The following is a 19011-nucleotide window of genomic DNA, read 5'->3' on the forward strand; positions in this document are numbered from 1 at the left end:
GTATTTCACAGAAAACTGATTTTGCATGATTGACTCAGCGGTGAAAAATGTGTGAACCCTCAATGAATGCACAAGCAAAGGTTCTGAACATAATATAGTGGATATTACAACTGTTTAGAGTTTTGTACTTAGAGTTGACAAAATACACCAGTTATGTGAAAGATGTCCCAAAGTGATTGAAATGACCGGTATTGTAATCTCAGCGCATCCTAGCGGTGAACAGAAGCAGCGCATGGGCTCAGCACAAACCCGACAAACTGAAGTCGTACACAGCGCACGACAGGACATTTCCATCTGGTGCAGAGGTCAACATCTTTCAGCACGGGGGAAGGCACCATATGTTGTTCAATAGTTAGAGGTCGATAGGATTGATTGATGAGTTTATTTTGTCATGAACGGGGCAGTAATGCCTTTGACCCACTGCTACATTTACGAATAATTCCCTTTGCATACAGCACGGTGCTAGAAGATGGCGGAGTCAGATGGTGGGGATTTCGCCTCGAATCGTCCACAGAACAGGTGAGGATGGCAATGTAGTGGGGAAATCTATATGGGAAAACTGTATTTTGACCAAAGGGCAGCTAGGGATACGGAATGAATTAGATAAATATGAGGCATTCGCTTGGATCATCAGGACATTGAATACACTGGTCATTTTTTTTGCATTAATATTCACATCGTTGCAGATGGATTAATTCACTGTACATTGTATCCATTGTAGTCTACAATGGAAGGCTGTAAATGTTTCCAATGACAAGGTATCGAGTAAGAAGGAATGTTAGGAATATGTTTGTCAATCTCTCGTAACATTTACATTCATAGTTAAAGTTTAATCTAGCAGGTGCAACGGCGCAACACGGTGCATAGTCCCTTACTTTCGAGAACCAATACATTAACTGTCTCAAGGGTTCTCAGCACCCTTTAACGTTACCAATGGGACCATGTGAACTACAATCCAGACGCTTTGTTATAACGTTTAGAAACGTCAAGATTCATAGATTGCGAGACGGTTTTCGAAACATATATCGAACTTACTCTTATGAAAAAGAGTGCTGTCTGAGTACAGTATAACACCAGTATTCTGCAAATACTTAATTCCAAAATAACACCGTTTTTTTGGAAGCAGTAATTTTGCAGTGTAACCACAGTCTAATGCAGTTATTGCACTTCTACTGCAGTTTCAAAACTGCAATCTTTTTTTGTAAAGGTATCTTTCATATCAATGAGAAATAATCTTTCAAATAAAAAAATACACACCTACTGTAGCAGGTCAGATCCATACTGCTGTGTGTCTCCAGCTGACTAACTACATTTCTGCAACACTTCCTCTCCAGTTATGCTGACCAGACCGCTAAACACGCACATGTTTATTTTTGTCCATCCACACCACACACAATCAGGACACCCAGGTTGAAATGTCAAAACAAAGTCTGAACCAACTATATTAATTTGGGGACAGGTCAAAAAGCATTAAACATTTGGCAATTTAGCTAGCTAGTTTGCTGTTGCTAACTAATTTGTCCTGGGATATAAACATTGGGTTGTTATTTTACCTGAAATGCACAAGGTCCTCTACTCTGACAATTAATCCATAGATAAAAGGTTCAAACAAGTTTGTTTCTAGTAATCTCTCCTCCTTCAGGCCTCTTCTTTGGACTTTAAATGGCGGTTTGCAATCAACTATAAGGTGCATTACCACAACCGACTGGAGTGTGGACTTCAGTTAATCTTTCAATCACCCACGAGGGTATATGCTCCTAAAAACAATGAGATGGGAGAGTCGGGACTTCCAGTGAGTTCTATTTTAGCGCCTGGCTACGCAGATGCTTGTGATCAGTGTGGGTGCAATGATTGAATAACATGTATGTGTACATTTATTTTGCAGCGCAGGTGACGTGGGCGGTGTTTTCAGCATGTTACACACAGGTGTTCCAGCAGGCTAGATAGCTAATTAGCACAGGTTGTCGCCTCTGTCTTCCGTAAAACAAGCACTGTAACATGGAGATATGGCCGTGTGGGAACACTAACCCTATAAAGGTGTGTAGAAATGTAACCTTTTGTTTTTTCAAAATGAATTCTCACTGATATGAAAGACTACTTATGTTTCCAAAACCGTAGCGCAAGCGATGCATGTTAACGTTCAGAACAAGCATCGGGGCTCTTAAAACTCCCCCAGCCAAAAGATACCTTCATGGATAGATGCTAATGGTAGCTGGCATCTATGAATGGGCTACATACTAGTCCCTATCTTGTCAGCATCAAATAAGCATATTTTATGGCTAGGCTTATTGAATTTAATCCACTCCATTTTGATGATACATCTTAAAAATACATTGGAAACATCTTACAAATATATGTAAACAACTTTTCAGTGGTGGCTTTGATCCATGGAGACGGTCAAATCTAGTGACATTAAAGTGGCGTGACAGTGGTGAACAATTAAAGATGTTCTTCCGTGTTTAAGGGATATCATCATTATCAGAGGTTGTGCGCTCTGAATAGAAAATAAAGCTTTTTTCCCCATGAAGCAGCTGAATAGGGGTAGCCTAGTGGTTAGAGCATTGGACTAGTAACCAAAAGGTTGCAAGTTCAAATCGCCGAGCTGACAAGGTACAAAATCTGTCGTTCTGCCCCTGAACAGGCAGTTAACCCACTGTTCCTAGGCCATCATTGAAAATAAGAATTTGTAAGAAATAAATAAGAATTTGTTCTTAACTGACTTGCCTGGTTAAATAAAGGTTAAAAAATAATAATAATTCAAGAGAAAATAGTTGGGAGGAGGGTAATGATGCAGCTGCTGGGAAAAACAAATGGAAAAAGTGCAGGAGAGCAAGAGCTCATTATTGTCACTAATGCTACAACAACATCAGTAAACTCTGACAAGCATCCTAGAAGCTTAAAGGTAGACTCAGCGATATGGCATAGATGCAAAAAGTAAACAGCATAGTGGATCAATTTCTGCAACAACTAAGAGCGTTGAAGCGCGGCGAGGCTCAACTTCTCCATTGTTTTGGTGCCCTGGCTACCATGCTGTGAACAGCGTGAAGTGAACCAGTGCACATACGCAGATGCTTTGTGTGACTGTGTGAGAGCAAAGTCTTGTATCTTGCTCATCTCAATATCGGCGGTGCTGCTCGTGGCAATGTAATTTCGCTGAGTCTAACTTACATTTTTTCTAAAATATCCTATTCTGATACACTGACAGTGATGGGCCTTTTCTCTTGCAGTATGGCTAACAAGAATAGCTCCCTGCGTTGCACGTTCTCAGCCCCAAGCCATAGCGCCACTCTCCTACAGGGCTTGTCGGTCCTGCGAGCCCAGGGGCAGCTCCTGGATGTGGTGCTGGCCATCAATGAGGAGCGCTTCCAGGTTCACAAGGCAGTGCTGGCCTCCTGCAGTGACTACTTCAGGTGAGACTGACGCTGTCTCTCCGACATGGCTTCTGCTCTTCATCTCCTTTCCTCTGCACTGATTTGAGACAACTGGACACTGGATGTATTTTTTTGACTGTAGAGATGCACTGACCTGGAAAGAGAGACCCAGGTCAAGTCAGATATACAAATCAAATCATCATACAGATGTAGAGGTGAAGGGAAGAGTGTTGAGAGGCTGTGTTGGTAAATTAGTCTTTGGTGTGAAATAATTGATACATCAAAAGCTTAGTCAGATGAGGTATGGTAGAGAGAAAACTGAGTAATTGTTGTAGTATGTGGAACTGATAGGTTGGGATATAATAACATTACAGGTGTATAATGTGAATATGTAACTTGTTTCAGGAAACTAGGCGTATGCCGCGTGTCACTACTTCACAGGAGCGTCATTTGAACGTAAACTTCATTTAAAAAAAATCTAATTGTGTTTTTTGGCAGAAATGCCTTCTTGAACATGTGAACTTTCATTGTACCTTAATAACAAACTTGTATGCCATCTGTAAATACGAATAAAATTAAGTTAGGAGCCTAGTTAGTTTAGCCATGGAAAAAGACAGCAACCTAATCGCTAGCCAAGATTGGTTGAGATGATGAGTGGGCTGGACATGCCAAGAGAAGAGTTCTGATTGGTCTGCCATGTAGCGGGCTTCTGTCTATATCATGAGCTGGTCAGTATGTGTAGGTAATCCTTTCTAGTACAGCTTTTAATTTTTTTTTTTTTTTTTTTTAAGATATCTCGTAGTAGAGCTGCATAAGTGTTGCTCTCCACTTTCTGGAGGACCAAGTTTTGAAATCAGTGGAATTAAGAGTAGGATAGCTAAGGAGATGGAAAAAAATCTGGCATTTGATTGCAAATATGGAGATGGAGAAAAATCTGGCATTTGATTGCAAATATGCAGACGGAGTTCAAAAGAGAACACACAGAAGGCTGTCTCCGGATTACATCTTCAAACTAAGGGCAACTATGGCATCTATGACAGAGAGGGAGAAGCGTCCATCCATGTATACTGATATAGATATAGATGCACTATTGTAAAGTGACTGTTCCACTGGATGTCATAAGGTGAATGCACCAATTTGTAAGTCGCTCTGGATAAGAGCGTCTGCTAAATGACTTAAATGTAAATGTATATTTTCAGATATTACATGTTTCTAATTTTGTCAAAGTTTTAATTTCAAGTTAGTGTTCTGTTAGCTAGCTGGCTAGCTAGCGTTACATCTATGATCTGTGTAGTAATATTATTCATATCTCAGAGCCATTTGCATTGCTAGTTATAGCCTAGTGTTAGTTAGCTAGCTAACATTGAACCTGGTTGGTCAGCTACCTGCAGATTCATGCAGGGTTTAGTAACGTTATGAGTTGGGATTATGGTTCATTGTTTAGCTATGCAAGTAACCATTTAAATAGTGTTCATGATGTCACTGTGACAACTGTCAATAGACGTAGCTGGTAAATTCACTTTATCTACTCCGATTTCCATGCAGTCTCGTCTGAGTGTGCCACAGCGCATAATAACTGACAAATTTACGAAAGCTCAACACCCGTTGAATATGGCCTGTGTCAGTAAACGTTAGCAAAAAAAAAGCGTAACTAAATCGTTGCCAGCAGCATAGTTGCAGTCACCAACGCTCTGGATAACATAAAAACAGCCAAACCAGCTCTGCTAGGGCGAGTAAAATGGTCAGTGAGCTGTTCTCTCATTTGTGTCTGGAAGTAGCTAGCCAACGTTAGCCCGTTAGCTTGGGTGCTTGACTGCTGTTGTTAGGCCAGAACGCTCGGATCAACCATACTCCTCGGCCAGAGCGTCCAGTGTGCACTCTGAACGTTCCGAGAGCGAAACGCTCTGAATTTACGAAAGGACAATCTGACAATGCTCTGAGTTTACGAACGCCCAGAGCACACTCTGGTGCTCCAGATAAAATTTACGAACCCACTCGTAGTATAAACCAGCCTATAGTCTTTTAATCTTTGGTTGTTTAGTACATGTTCACACACTATCCACATGTGAGGCTGACGCTGAATGGGTGTAGACAAAGAAGAGCTCTCCAGTAGGTACCAAAACATTTTCTCAAAAGTGAGGTTACAAGTTTATCAACTTCCAAAGCAGAATTACTTTCCCATTGTTCATCAACTATAGTGTATGATTTACACTTTTCTAGCTGTGAGTCTCTTCTTTTATCCAATTTAAAAATATATATTTAAAAAAACAATTAAAAATGTTGCTACGTAAGATCGAGCCAGTCGGTCACATATGTTTAAATTTATAATCTGATGTTCTCATCCTGATGTTACATGGCAAGTAGAGGAGTTGTTGTTCATTGTCTAATTTACATAGGATGAATGTTGTTTTGAATGGGAGGAAATCAATAAAACAAGTTTAACATAATGACAGTTATTTAAATTACTTTCTCACTTGCCTTACAGAGCCATGTTCACTGGAGGCATGAGGGAGTCAAACCAGGAAACCATTGAGCTGAAGGGCTTGTCTGCCCGTGGCCTGAAACACATAATTGACTTTGCCTACAGCGCAGAGGTCACGCTTGACCTGGACTGCATTCAAGACGTACTGGGAGCAGCAGTCTTTCTACAGATGGTCCCAGTCGTTGACCTCTGCGAAGAATTCCTCAAGTCAGCTATGAGCGTAGAGACCTGCCTGAACATCGGCCAGATGGCCACCACCTTCAACCTGACCTCCCTCAAGGAGTCTGTGGACACCTTCACCTTCCGCCACTTCCTGCAGATTGCAGAGGAGGAAGACTTCCTGCACATCCCCATGGAGCGCCTGGTCTTCTTCCTACAGAGCAACAAGCTGAAGAACTGCAGCGAGATTGACCTATTCCACGCTGCCATCCGCTGGCTGCAGCACGATGAGGCCCGCCGAGCCGGTGTAAACGAGGTCCTCTGCCACGTGCGATTCCCCCTCATGCCCTCCTCGGAGCTGGTGGACAGCGTGCAGACGGTGGACATCATGGTGGAGGACGTGTTGTGCAGGCAGTACCTCCTGGAGGCCTTCAACTACCAGATCCTCCCATTCCGTCAGCACAAGATGCAGTCCCCGCGGACCGTGATCCGCTCCGACGTGGTTTCGCTAATTACCTTTGGCGGGACACCCTACACTGACAACGATCGCACTGTGAGCAGTAAGGTGTTCTATCTCCCAGACATTGCAGCGCGTCAGTTCAAGGAACTAACGGAGATGGAGACAGGATCCAGCCACGCCTGTGTATCAGTGCTGGACAACTTTGTGTACGTAGTCGGCGGGCAGCACCTGCAATACCGCAGCGGTGAAGGGGCAGTGGACATCTGCTTCCGTTACGACCCACACCTGAGCAAATGGCTGCGTATCCAGCCAATGCAGGAGGGGCGTATTCAGTTCCACCTCAACGCTCTTCAAGGACAACTCTACGCCACTGGGGGGCGCAACCGATCTGGAAGTCTGTCGTCCGTAGAGTGCTACTGTCCTAAGAAAAACGAGTGGACCTACGTGGAACCACTAAAACGCAGAATCTGGGGCCATGCAGGAACTCCCTGTGGCGACAAGCTCTACATCTCAGGGGGTTACGGTGTCTCAGTGGATGATAAGAAAACCCTGCACTGTTACGACCCCACGTCTGACCAATGGGATTTCAAATCGCCTATGAACGAGCCCAGAGTGCTTCATGCTATGATCAGTGCCAAAGACCGTGTTTACTGCCTGGGCGGTCGCATGGACCATGTGGATCGCTGCTTTGACGTCCTGGCAGTTGAGTATTATATTCCAGAGAATGACCAGTGGACCACTGTTAGCCCCATGCGAACAGGGCAATCTGAGGCAGGCTGCTGCTTGTTGGATAACAAGATCTATATCGTTGGAGGGTACAATTGGCATCTAAATAATGTCACAAGCATTGTACAAGTGTACAACACAGAGACTGATGAATGGGAGAGGGATTTGCACTTTCCTGAGTCTTTTGCAGGAATTGCGTGTACGCCGATCATCCTTCCACAAACCACCACGCAACGGTAATCCCTCCGCCCAAAGAGACTGACAATTTGATTCCATGCATTCTTACTGTTGAGCTGTCAAATTAATACAAACATGGCACATTACATAAACTATTGAAATATTAGTGGTAATTTTGATGTGATGTGGGTGGGTGTGTGTGTTTGAGGGAATAAGTGGAAATAGGAATACTATTTTGCTATAATATACAGTGTATTACTTCATTTTCCATCCTATGGTTGAGGTCCATGTGCTGCATTGTAATGAGCAGTTTTAATGGAAAACAAGTGTTAGCTTTCCGGTACAAACTCGCTTTTAGGGTATTTTAAGCAATACTTAAAACACTACCCACAGTCAAAACCTATTAGCTGATTTGCAGGATAGTTTTTAAATTTGTGCCATGCATCAAGGAAGCATGTTTTGATTATTTAATTGAGTATATTCATTTAAATAATAAAAGAAAATGTAAAAAATATTTTTTTTACAACATATTGGATGACATATTTGACTGTTTAGGACCATTTGAGAACTAGTGATAGACTTAAGAAGACTCTCCTAATGTTTTATGTTTATTTTCAGAACATCGGTTTTTGCTGTGTATGGTGATGTGCTCATTAGGCTGTTCAATTGACTGGAGATGTTTACACAGTCATCATAATGAAATGTGTATTCCAAACTGACAAGCTAATATGTCTCTTATGGCACCGTAATCATTTTTTTCAACTCCTTTGTGTAAGTGTGTGAGAACATCTGTGTTTAGTGCTCCTTTGGTAGGTATTAGGTAGGCTTCCTGAATATTCTGAAGTCTCTTATACTGTGTATAATCAATATACTGTAGATCAGAATGAAGTGCTTTTGTCTTGTCCATCTGCAGTGTTTAGTTGTGGGGGAAACTGGTCAAGTGGTCAGATATATTTTGGTGCCATGTTCTTTCTCCAAGCTCCTACATAAAAGGACAGCATCAGTATGAGCACTATGGTAATTAATTTTACCTAGACAAGCATACAGCTTTCACTTATCCAGTCCTGACAGAACTGTGATTCTCAAAGAGCTGGTCGCAAGGGGCTGAACTTCACGTAAGGGTCAAAGTAAAGGCATAGATGGAAAGAACAGCACAGCACACAAGCAGTGATATGTGATTATTTTCCCTAGTGTATTTCTTATTTTAGTACAGTGCAGATGGTAGCATTTTTGTTTTATGAGGAGTATTGTATGCAAAACTAATGTGGCTTTTACTGATTTTAGACTGTTGGTAATGCTGAGACGAGCTGAATTTTATTTGGAAGCACAACATGGCACGCGTTAAAATGTTTGGTTCTGAAAATGTCACCTGTTTGCCTTAGGGACAGGGTTTTTGTGATGTTTTGTCTGTCCAACTCGGAAGCACATAGTTATCTATTAAGTGCATTATAAGTGGAATTCACTGTAATCCAATGAGAATGTAGACTTTTCTGTATCCAAATGTATAACTTTTAATTAAAGGTGTTACGTGAACTGAAAAAGGTATTCAAGTGTTGTCTCAATGGTGGAATGCATCATTTTATAAAGACTTACAAAATGTTAATGGATTGGCAGATTAATGTAAATTGAAGACCAGTTAATCCTTATACCCAATCATAGTTCAGTTTTTATTTTCGATCAGTGAAACTGAAATAGAAGGCCACACAATGTTTCATCTTATGAGTTTTTATACAGTACTGTAATACAGATGTGAAATGAAGATTGTGCAAATATTTTGTGATTGGTAATCGGTATAATTGTCATTTCGGTAGATGTTTTACAGAACATTCATTTGAATAAGGTATAGAGAGAACCCCTTGCTCCAGAGCTTCATGTTTTAAAAGTATGTCAGATGATTTACAGGAGACGAAGATTAAAGCGTCTGCTAAATGGCATATATTATTATTATTATTATTAATAATTCATGTATGGATTATATGGAGGTGCTACTTGACCAAACACTGCATTTATACATACACTGCAAAATACTGTGCAACTCCATTGTTAAATGTCACAAAGGTCATGACCGAAAGACATGAATCCCAATATTGACTTTCCTGTCAATTATAGGTGTACTGTATCTGGGTAACTGATACATTTGGTGTATTTCAGTTCAGCTCTGTACATCATGACCTTGATACAGTTCCAAGGATGTGATCTATCCACTACAGTTATATAAACTTTGGTAGAGCAATATCTTGCTTTTTACAAAAAAAATACAGTGCCAGTCAAAATTTGACACATCTACACAATCCAGGGTTTTTTTGTACTCTTTTCTACATTATAGAATAATAGTGAAAACATCAAAACTATGAAATAACCCATCTAATCATGTAACCAAGAATGTGTTGAACAAATTAAAATATATTTTCTATTTGAGATTCTTCAAAGTAGCCACCCTTTGCCTTGACAGCTTTGCATTCTCTCAACCAGCTTCATGAGGTAGTCACCTGGAATGCATTTCAATGAACAGATGTGCCTTGATAATTTGTGGAATTTCTTTCTTCATGCATTTGTGACAATGCAGGGGTGGTATACAGAATATAGCCCTATTTGATAAAATACCAGGTCCATATTATGACAAGAACAGATCAAATAAGCAAAGAGAAATAACAGTCCATTATTACTTTAAAACATGAAGGTCAGTCAATCCGGAAAATGTTAAGAACTTTGAATGTCTAAGTATACTGTGCTGCTCCAGACAGGTGGGTTATCCTCTGGTGATCCAGTACCTTGTTCAGTACCCAGGTCATTGTGGTGTTCAGATGTTAAGTTTATTTTAATTAACCTTAACTTCAAGAAATAGATTGTTTTCCTTTTATCAACCTTTCCTATGAAAAATCGGATATCACAGTTTTTGCTCGGTACTGAAATGCTCTATCTTAAACTTGACTGATGTCGTGCTGACATGTACATCGTTTTTGAGTGGACTATCCCTTTAAACAAATGTCATTGAGATTTTAGAGCACGTAATACAAATCAAATAGGCCTACACAAGTTCATTCCTGATTTAATTATGTGACAATGCTCATTTGTATTCCACGAAATGCAATAGAAACATGTAGCGCGTAATGACGACAAAACCATCGTATCCAAGCGTTGTGCGTAAGGTCCCATTGAGAAGAAGAGCAGAAGATGGCGAGTTCAAACAATCCACGTAAATTTAGCGAGAAAATCGCTTTACATAATCAGAAACAGGCCGAAGAGACTGCGGCTTTTGAAGAGGTGATGAAAGACCTAAACATTACTAGAGCTGCACGGGTAAGTGCCTTGTTTTGTTTATTAATTCTGCTGCTAGGCTAGCTAGCTACTGCTGTACTGTCAGTAACCTAAGGTTAGCTAGCTAACGTTAACTGCAGCACGTTTTTATTAGAAGTTGTTTTTAGCCAGCTGGTAGTGGCAAACATAAGTGGTCGATTGACTGCCCTCGCAATTAAAACTAAATATTTGTATTCTGATAACCATCATTGATTGGGGCGTTACTTTGCCAGCATTTATAATTTGTTAACCGCAACCATCCCGTGAGCTGTCTTTGATGTTTGCTATGGTAGGCACCCAGGCAAGCTCAGGTAAAACTAGCTAGGTTATTGCTAGCAAGCACCTGGTCATATTCGTATTCCCATACATCAAAAGATTCCGTGTAGTAAGTTAGAGATTTAACCGCTAGAAATTGCAATGAAGACTGAACATGTTTACCAGTTCGACTCAAACTGGTGCGTTTGACACTGACTAACGTTTTAATTGTTTACCTGTAAACTAAAGCGTCACTTGCTATACATACAACGTTAACGGTAATGTTGACTAGCCATTTTGACAATTCACAATTCAGTTTTGCACGCCATGCAATGGGTTTGCATATTTACAAAGTACCAAACCATCTTCGACAGCACCAATAATCCCGCAGCATTTACGTGTATATGCATGCTGAGGTTTGACAGATTTGAAACTTCGAAGCCTTGACGGCAGAGATGGAGAACATGGGATTTACTTCCTTGTCTTGAAGATGTTCATTATGTGTAATGCAAAGTTGGTTACTGTCAATAATCAGTCTGGTTTGTATCAAATGTTCATGTTAGCCTGTTTATTCATCCCCATCAAATCAGGCCTTTGTTTAATCCATCCTTCATGCAATTCATTATTAAAGCAATTGGTGAAATAAATCATTAAGTAATTATTGAAAGGAGTATGGTGGTGAACCTACCAGTTGTAAATATAATAAAGGAATGGTTTAGGAGAACAGGATAGATTTATGTTGTGGTTTAAACAAGTCAAATAAACAATGTTTGACAAATCTAGCGACATCTTCTTTCCTTATGAGATTGACACAGCTTCCAGCTATTAAGCCTAGGCCTACTGACTTTGTCCACTTGACTTGGGACATAGTACTGACTTTGCACAAACTTGATACCGAATTGATTAAGATATAAACAATTTGCGGCTCGTGTTAGCCTATTGCCCACCAAGTGCCTTTGGAGAGTTCCTCAATGAGCTTGACACATTGATAACCTTTTCCACTCAGCCCCTATCCAGATGGTTATTCGCAGCTGCAGTCTTCATGTGTGCTCTCTCTCCCACTACTCTTTCCCCTTCTAAATCCTGCTCCCTCCTATCTCCTGACTTTTTGCCTCTTCGACCCTACTACCATCCCTCTCCTTTGACTCTCACTGTCCCCTTTCCTCACAGCTCTGTGGCTGAGTGACTCATTGCGTGCTAACAGGGCTTCGGGTAGCTGAGCGGAAATGGAAGAAAACAAAACTTCTGGAGGACCTAACATCCTTCCACTCCCTGCTCTCGATCTTATCTTCCTCTCTATCCACTGCTAAAGCTGCTTTTTATCACTAAATTTCAAGCTTCTGCCTCCAAACCTGTGAAATTCTTCTCCACTCTCTACCTCCTTTAATCCTCCTCCCTCTCTGCGATTTCTTTGTCAACACCTTTGAAAAAAAGGTGATGAAGTCCGCTCCTCTCACTAGTGATGTCGGGCCACCCCACAACCTGCCCACTTGACTCCCTTCTCCAGACCAACTCTGGAGACCTTCTCCCATTCCTCACTTCTCTCATCAGCTGACCACTGACTGCATCCCCTAAGACTTCAAGATGGCTAGAGTCGCTCCCCTCAAGAAACCAACACTCAACCCCTCTGTGAAACTATAGACCAGTATCCCTAAGTTATTGTCTTTCCAAAATACTTGAGTATGCTGTCTATGACCTCTCTCGTCTCTCTCTCTCTCTCTCTCTCTCTCTCTCTCTCTCTCTCTCTCTCTCGTTATCTCGCTCAGAACAATCTACTTGACCCAAACCAGTCAGGCTTCAAGGCGGCTCACTCACCTGAGACTGCTCTCCTCTGTGTCAGAGGCTCTCCGTTCTTCCAAAGCTGACTCATCTGTTCTCATTTTCCTAGATATATCCACTGCCTTGGACACACTGAACCATCAGATCCTCCAGTCCTCCCTCTCACGGTTGGGCGTCTCGGGCTCTGCACACTCCTGGATTGCATCCTACCTGGCAGGTCGCTCCTACGAGGTAGTGTGGAGAGGATCTGTGTCTGCACCACATGTTTTCATTACTGGTGTCCCCCAGGGCTCGGTTCTAGGTCCTGCTCTTTTCGCTTTACACCAAGTCACTCGGCTCTGTGATATCCTCACATGGTCTTTCCTGTCATTGCTATGCAGAAGACACTCCACTATTCTTCTTCCTCCTTTGAGGGGATGTCAGCCAACCACCTCAAGCTCAACCTCAACAAAACAGAGCTGGTCTTCCTCCCTGGAAAGGTCTGTCCGCTCCAAGACCTCTATCACGGGTTGACAACTCCACGGTGACCCTCTCCCAGAGTGCAAAGAACCTTGGTGTAACCCTAGACAACAACCTGCCATTCTCTGCAAACATCAAAGCAGTGACTTGCTCCTGCGGTTTCATGCTCAACAACATCAGTAAAGTATGACCTTACCTCACACGGCGCAGTTCCTAATCCAGACACATTTAATCTCCTGTCTAGACTACTTCAACTCTTTGTTGGCTGGGCTCCCTGCTTGTCATCAAATCCCTGCAATTTATCCAGAATGCCGCAGCCCCCCTGGTGTTCAACCTCCCCATGTCTCCCCGCTCGTCCGCACACTCCACTGGCTTCCCGTCGAAGTTCAAAGCATCTTCAAGACCCTGGTGCTTGCCTACGGAGCAGCACTCTGTTCCGCCACCTCTGGTCTCTTGGCCCCCTCTTGAACCCAATGGTGGAACAAGCTTCCCCCAAAAGTTAGGACAGTGGAGTCCTGCCCATATTTTGACATCTGAAACCCTACCTCTTTTTGAAGAGTATCTTCAAAAGGAGCATGCTCACAGTTACCAAATACTTTCAGTATTGGTCTTACATCAGTTAGATATTGAGCTTAAAACTGCACACATAGATATATACAAATGGTATCCCTGAGTTCATCTGACTCTGGGGATGTAGATAAAGTGATTCATTGCCAAAATCCTGAAATTTCCCTTTAAATTAAGACACTGCAGCACTGGCGCGGTTTAAGAAATGCGTTGTACTCAATTGTCCCATTATCCCAAATGTTATACCGAGAAGATTTAATGACTGCTAGTTTTTCCGAAAACTGACCTTTTCGTCCTCATGCTAGGTAGCAGATGCCACAGCAGCCAATTTGGAATTCATCCCTGGATTGAGGTATGTATTCTGAGCCAAATCTTGCGCTGGTTCCGCGGTGTCTTAATTTAAGCAAACGGTCTGTCTGACCCTCTAGTGCAGCTTTAAGCAAGAATAAGGTGTTGGATCTGCTGGCTAACCTATGTCTTATCTCATTTGTCATTTACATTTTTTTTTTTAGATGTGGTCCATTCTATCTTTAGCACTGTAACTTGTATATCAACTGTTTTGGAATGTGATTTTTTTTCATATAGTTTAATCATTCATTCATGCTTTCATGCAATTTTACTTTGCACAGTTGCAGTTACAGAAGACCCAGTATTTGCAACTAGGGCAGAATCGTGGACAGTACTATGGAGGCTCACTGCCCAATGTCAATCAGATTGGAAATAGCAACATTGACCTGCCTTTTCAGGTGAGCTCTCAGCTTCTCTATCAGATGGTTTCAAAAAAATATATATATATTTTTGTTTAATGATGCAAATCAGTCTCACCTGAGGGAAATTTAGTCTTTGATTGCTTCCATGATGGGCTGTTTTACCCTCGCGTTACCTTGAATTGGATTCCTGTTAACATTACAAGAGACTTTAGTATTTTACCATTTTGAAGACTTGTCCTGGTGTATCGATACACTGAATTTTCTGGGACCAACCATCTCAGAAGGAAGCTAACATTGAGAATCAGACACCCTCTCCCCATCTTGAATTAATGAAGCAGTTTTTATCTCCATATCAAATTATTTCTGGCTAACAATTTAAGTACCTTACTCTGATTGTTTTAAATGACTGTCTGGGAGTGGTCTGAGTGTGTGTGTGGGGGGGAGGAGAAGAGAGGTTTGGAACTCTCTTATTGTTCTATTAATAAATTAACAAATTTAACACCTGGTGATGTCACCAGGCAGGCCAAAACTCCATCCTACCAAAACAGGCAGAGATTGCAGGTGTTCTTTTTAAAATGGCATTATCAGAATTTTCCCTTTTTCACTTTTTTTTTTTTTCAACATCATAGTGTAGAAATGTACTGGAAAAATATATATTAACGCAACATGTAAAGCGAGCCGAAATAAAAGATCCCAGAAATGTTCCATATCACAAAAAGCTTTTTTCACAAAAGTTTTTTTGCACAAATTTGTTTACATCACTGTTAGTGAGCCAAGAAAATGCATCCACCTGATGGGTGTGGAATTTAAAGAAGCTGATTAAACAGCATGATCATTACACAGGTGCACCTTGTGCTGGGGACGATTAAAGGCCACTCTAAAATGTGCAGTTTTGTCACACAATGCCACATATGTCTCAAGTTTTGAGGGATATCCAGCAACTTTGCACAGCCATTGAAGAGGAGTGGGACAACATTCCACAGGTCACAATCAACAGCCTGATCAACTGTATGTGAAGGAGATGTTGCGCTGCAGGAGGCAAATGGTCACACCAGATACTGACCGGTTGTCTGATCAGCGCCCTTTAAAAAAAAAAGTGACCAACAGATCCATATGTATTCCCATTCATGTGAGCGGCAGCGTAGCCTAGTTGTTAGAGCGTTGGACTAGTAACCGGAAGGTTGCGAGTTCAAACCCCCGAGCTGACAAGGTACAAATCTGTCGTTCTGCCCCTGAACAGGCAGTTAACCCACTGTTCCCAGGCCGTCATTGAAAATAAGAATATGTTCTTAACTGACTTGCCTGGTTAAATAAAGGTAAAATTAAAAATTCAAATATATTAATGACTAATTAATTTAAATGGACGGATTTCCTTGTATGATCTGTAACTTTTGAAATGGTTGCGTTTTTATAGAGTATTTTTATTTAACGGGATAATCACGTTTTAAACTACACTGGCCTTTAAAAAGACACAAGTAGCTTTGCTTTCTATATCATGGCATTCCATTTTTGAAATATGTTTGTTAACTTGAGAATGTGTTTGAGGGCCCATAGCGTGACCCATTTTTAAATGAATACATTTGCACCATTTTTAAATGAATACATTTGCACCATATTATACAAAGACATTTGAAATTGTATTATTTTTTTGTATGCATGTTTCAAAAGACAAATGTTTCTCATATGGTTGATTTTTGCATTTCCTGTCCAGAATTCCACCTTGGACAGCAGTCGGTCGACCAGGCATCACGGACTGGTAGACCGCGTTTACCGCGATCGGAACCGAATCATCTCCCCGAACCGCCGGCCCCTCTCTGTGGACAAACATGGCCGCCAGATATCCTTCTTCGGCACTCAGCCAAAGATGATCTATTATATTGACAAGATAGTTGTGACTGCACTAACAATGGAAATGCATGTCCTCAAAGATGTAAAGCAATATCAGGTGGGACCATTCTAGCCAATGAAAGGGCAGATATGCACATGAACAACAGGCAGAACTCCAATATAAAGTTGTTTTTTTCTTTTTCCAAAGTTGCCAAAATTCCACATCAGTTCATTCGTAACAACCTAACCATTACAAAACTCCTATTTGATCCAATAAGCCTTACTTAGCAAATTAGCAATTTGATTTAAAAAAACAAACAAATTGACACTTTGAACTTTTTGGAGTAAACCCTCTCGCTTCGCCTCTTCCTCTCTGACTCTGCTCAGGTGGGACCAAGTATAAAAACAGCGTGTTGTCATTGTTAGAAAATTCTTAGGTAGACTTTGCACTTTAGTCAATGAATACTGACAGTTAACTTGACTATTCAAATATAGATTTACATAAGATTTATATTTCACAGCTATTTTTATATGTATTTGTTTGTGTCCTTAACTGAGATTCACATTGACAGCTGCCCCTATGGCTCAGTGTACCTCTCACCCCCACCGGATACCAGTTGGAGGAGGTAGGCCATTAACGACGACTTCATATTCGGAAAAACTAGGGTTGGGAGCAATTTCATCTACATTCAGGAAAAGCACAGGATATGCAATGGCTATGTACAGTGGGGCAAAAAAGTATTTAGTCAGCCACCAATTGTGCAGGTTCTCTCACTTAAAAAGATGAGGCCTGTCATTTTCATCATAGGTACATTTCAACTATGACAGACAAAATGAGGGGAAAAAATCTTGAAAATCACATTGTAGGATTAAAAAATATATATATATTTGCAAATTATGGTGGAAAATAAGCATTTATCACCTACAAACAAGCAAGATTTCTGGCTCTCACAGACCTGTAACTTCTTCTTTAAGAGGCTCCTCTGTCCTCTACTCGTTACCTGTAATGGCACCTGTTTGAACTTGTTATCAGTATAAAAGACACCTGTCCACAACCTCAAACAGTCACACTCCAAACTCCACTATGGCCAAAACCAAAGAGCTGTCAAAGGACACCAGAAACAAAATTGTAGACCTGCACCAGGCTGGGAAGACTGAATCTGCAATAGGTAAGCAGCTTGGTTTGAAGAAATCAACTGTGGGAGCAATTATTAGGAAATGGAAGACCTACAAGACCACTGATAATCTCCCTCGATCTCACCCCGTGGGGTCAAAATGATCACAAGAACGGTGAGCAAAAATCCCAGAACCACACGGGGGGACCTAGTGAATGACCTGCAGAGAGCTGGGACAAAAATAACAAAGCCTACCATCAGTAACACACTACGCCGCCAGGGACTCAAATCCTGCAGTGCCAGATGTGTCCCCCTGCTTAAGCCAGCACATGTCCAGGCCCATCTGAAGTTTGCTAGAGAGCATTTGAATGATCCAGAAGAAGATTGGGAGAATGTCAGATGAAACCAAAATATAACTTTTTGGTAAAAACTCAACTTGTCGTGTTTGGAGGACAAAGAATGCTGAATTGCATACAAAGAACACCATACCTACTGTGAAGCATGTGGGTGGAAACATCCTGCTTTGGGGCTGTTTTTCTGCAAAGGGACCAGGACGACTGATCCGTGTAAAGGAAAGAATGAATGGGGCCATGTATCATGAGATTTTGAGTGAAAACCTCCTTCCATCAGGGCATTGAAGATGAAACGTGGCTGGGTCTTTCAGCATGACTATGATCCCAAACACACCGCCCGGGCAACGAAGGAGTGGCTTCGTAAGAAGCATTTCAAGGTCCTGGAGTGTGTGAGAACCTTGTGAAAACTTACAGAAAATGTTTGACTTCTGTCATTGCCAACAAAGGGTATATAACATTTCCAACTTAATTTGCAAATAAATTCATTAAAAATCCTACAATGTGATTTTCTGGATGTTTTTTTTTTCCTCATTTTGTCTGTCATAGTTAAATTACAGGCCTCATCTTTTTAAGTGTGAGAACTTGCACAATTGGTGGCTGACTAAATACTTTTTTGCCCCCACTGTATATATTTGTTTAATTGCATGCTTAATTTAACAACTTCAATTGATTTGACCCAGTCTGAAAAATAACATGGCACATATGTGGTTGGGGAATAGGGGCCACAGAGATTTTGTTGATCTTTCTCTTCATTCTAATGCCACAGGACGAACTCCGACTCAGCCCTACACCAGAGTGCCATGAATCCTGTGCCCCAGGACTCATTTACAGGGGGTTCACAAGAGCTCCAGCCTAAACAAGGTAATGGAGGATCCAGGTTACATGGACACAGAACAGCTTCTATTTATTCAGGCCTGTACCACTTTATTTATGCATGAATCCACTAGTGATGCACCGAAATGACATTTTTGGCTGATACCGATATTTTCCTTGACAAAAAAACAATACTGATATTTTAAATTTTAGTGGCCTTGTAAGCATTCTAGTACTTGTTAAAACACACACACATGGACGCAGCGGTCAAAGGCACTGCATCTGTGCAAGAGGCGTCACTACAGTCTGGTTTGAATCCAGGCTGTATCACATCCTGCCGTGATTGGGAGTCTAATAAGGCACCGCACAATTGGCCCAGCGTCGTCCGGGGTAGACCGTCATTGTAAATAAGAGTTTATTCTTAACTGATTTGCGTAGTTAAATAAAAGGTTACACACCAC

General features: G+C 41.4%; 2 protein-coding genes across 6 annotated transcripts in view; both read left to right on the forward strand.

Annotated features, from left to right (window-relative positions):
• Positions 1-227: 227 nt before the first annotated feature.
• klhl26 (kelch-like family member 26) lies at positions 228-8913 on the forward strand. Of its 4 annotated transcripts, none has more exons than XM_046303094.1 (4): positions 229-519; positions 1886-2037; positions 3228-3410; positions 5857-8913. In XM_046303094.1, exons 3-4 carry the CDS (start codon positions 3229-3231, stop codon positions 7436-7438), a joined length of 1764 nt encoding a protein of 587 aa, XP_046159050.1. In that variant the 5' UTR covers positions 229-519; positions 1886-2037; position 3228; the 3' UTR covers positions 7439-8913. The 4 variants fall into 4 exon arrangements, with proteins under 4 accessions (XP_046159068.1, XP_046159050.1, XP_046159042.1 ...); XM_046303103.1 differs by lacking the exon at positions 229-519 and adding an exon at positions 1574-1792; XM_046303086.1 differs by lacking the exon at positions 1886-2037 and having other exon boundaries at positions 230-519.
• Positions 8914-10477: 1564 nt separating this feature from the next.
• The window catches only part of LOC123998153 (CREB-regulated transcription coactivator 1-like), a 37414-nt gene continuing 28880 nt past the window's right edge, over positions 10478-19011 (forward strand). Inside the window, exons 1-5 of one of the 2 annotated variants that reach the window (XM_046303126.1) lie at positions 10478-10675; positions 14362-14478; positions 16154-16279; positions 16834-16895; positions 18504-18598. In XM_046303126.1, coding sequence (XP_046159082.1) covers positions 10550-10675; positions 14362-14478; positions 16154-16279; positions 16834-16895; positions 18504-18598 — 526 coding nt within the window. In that variant the 5' untranslated portion in view covers positions 10478-10549. The remainder of the gene's footprint in view (positions 10676-14361; positions 14479-16153; positions 16280-16833; positions 16896-18503; positions 18599-19011) is intronic. The other variant, XM_046303135.1, reaches the window with a different exon arrangement.

The sequence above is a fragment of the Oncorhynchus gorbuscha genome, linkage group LG02 (genome assembly GCF_021184085.1).
Source record: "Oncorhynchus gorbuscha isolate QuinsamMale2020 ecotype Even-year linkage group LG02, OgorEven_v1.0, whole genome shotgun sequence".
In the NCBI taxonomy this organism is placed as follows: Eukaryota; Metazoa; Chordata; class Actinopteri; order Salmoniformes; family Salmonidae; genus Oncorhynchus; species Oncorhynchus gorbuscha.

Coding starts and splice junctions, on each gene's coding strand:
- klhl26 (XM_046303086.1), top strand. CDS start 470: ATGGCGGAGTCAGATGGTGGGGATTTCGCCTCGAATCGTCCACAGAAC. Junction 520..3,227: donor TCGAATCGTCCACAGAACAG/GTGAGGATGGCA, acceptor TTTCTCTTGCAG/TATGGCTAACAAGAATAGCT. Junction 3,411..5,856: donor TCCTGCAGTGACTACTTCAG/GTGAGACTGACG, acceptor CTTGCCTTACAG/AGCCATGTTCACTGGAGGCA.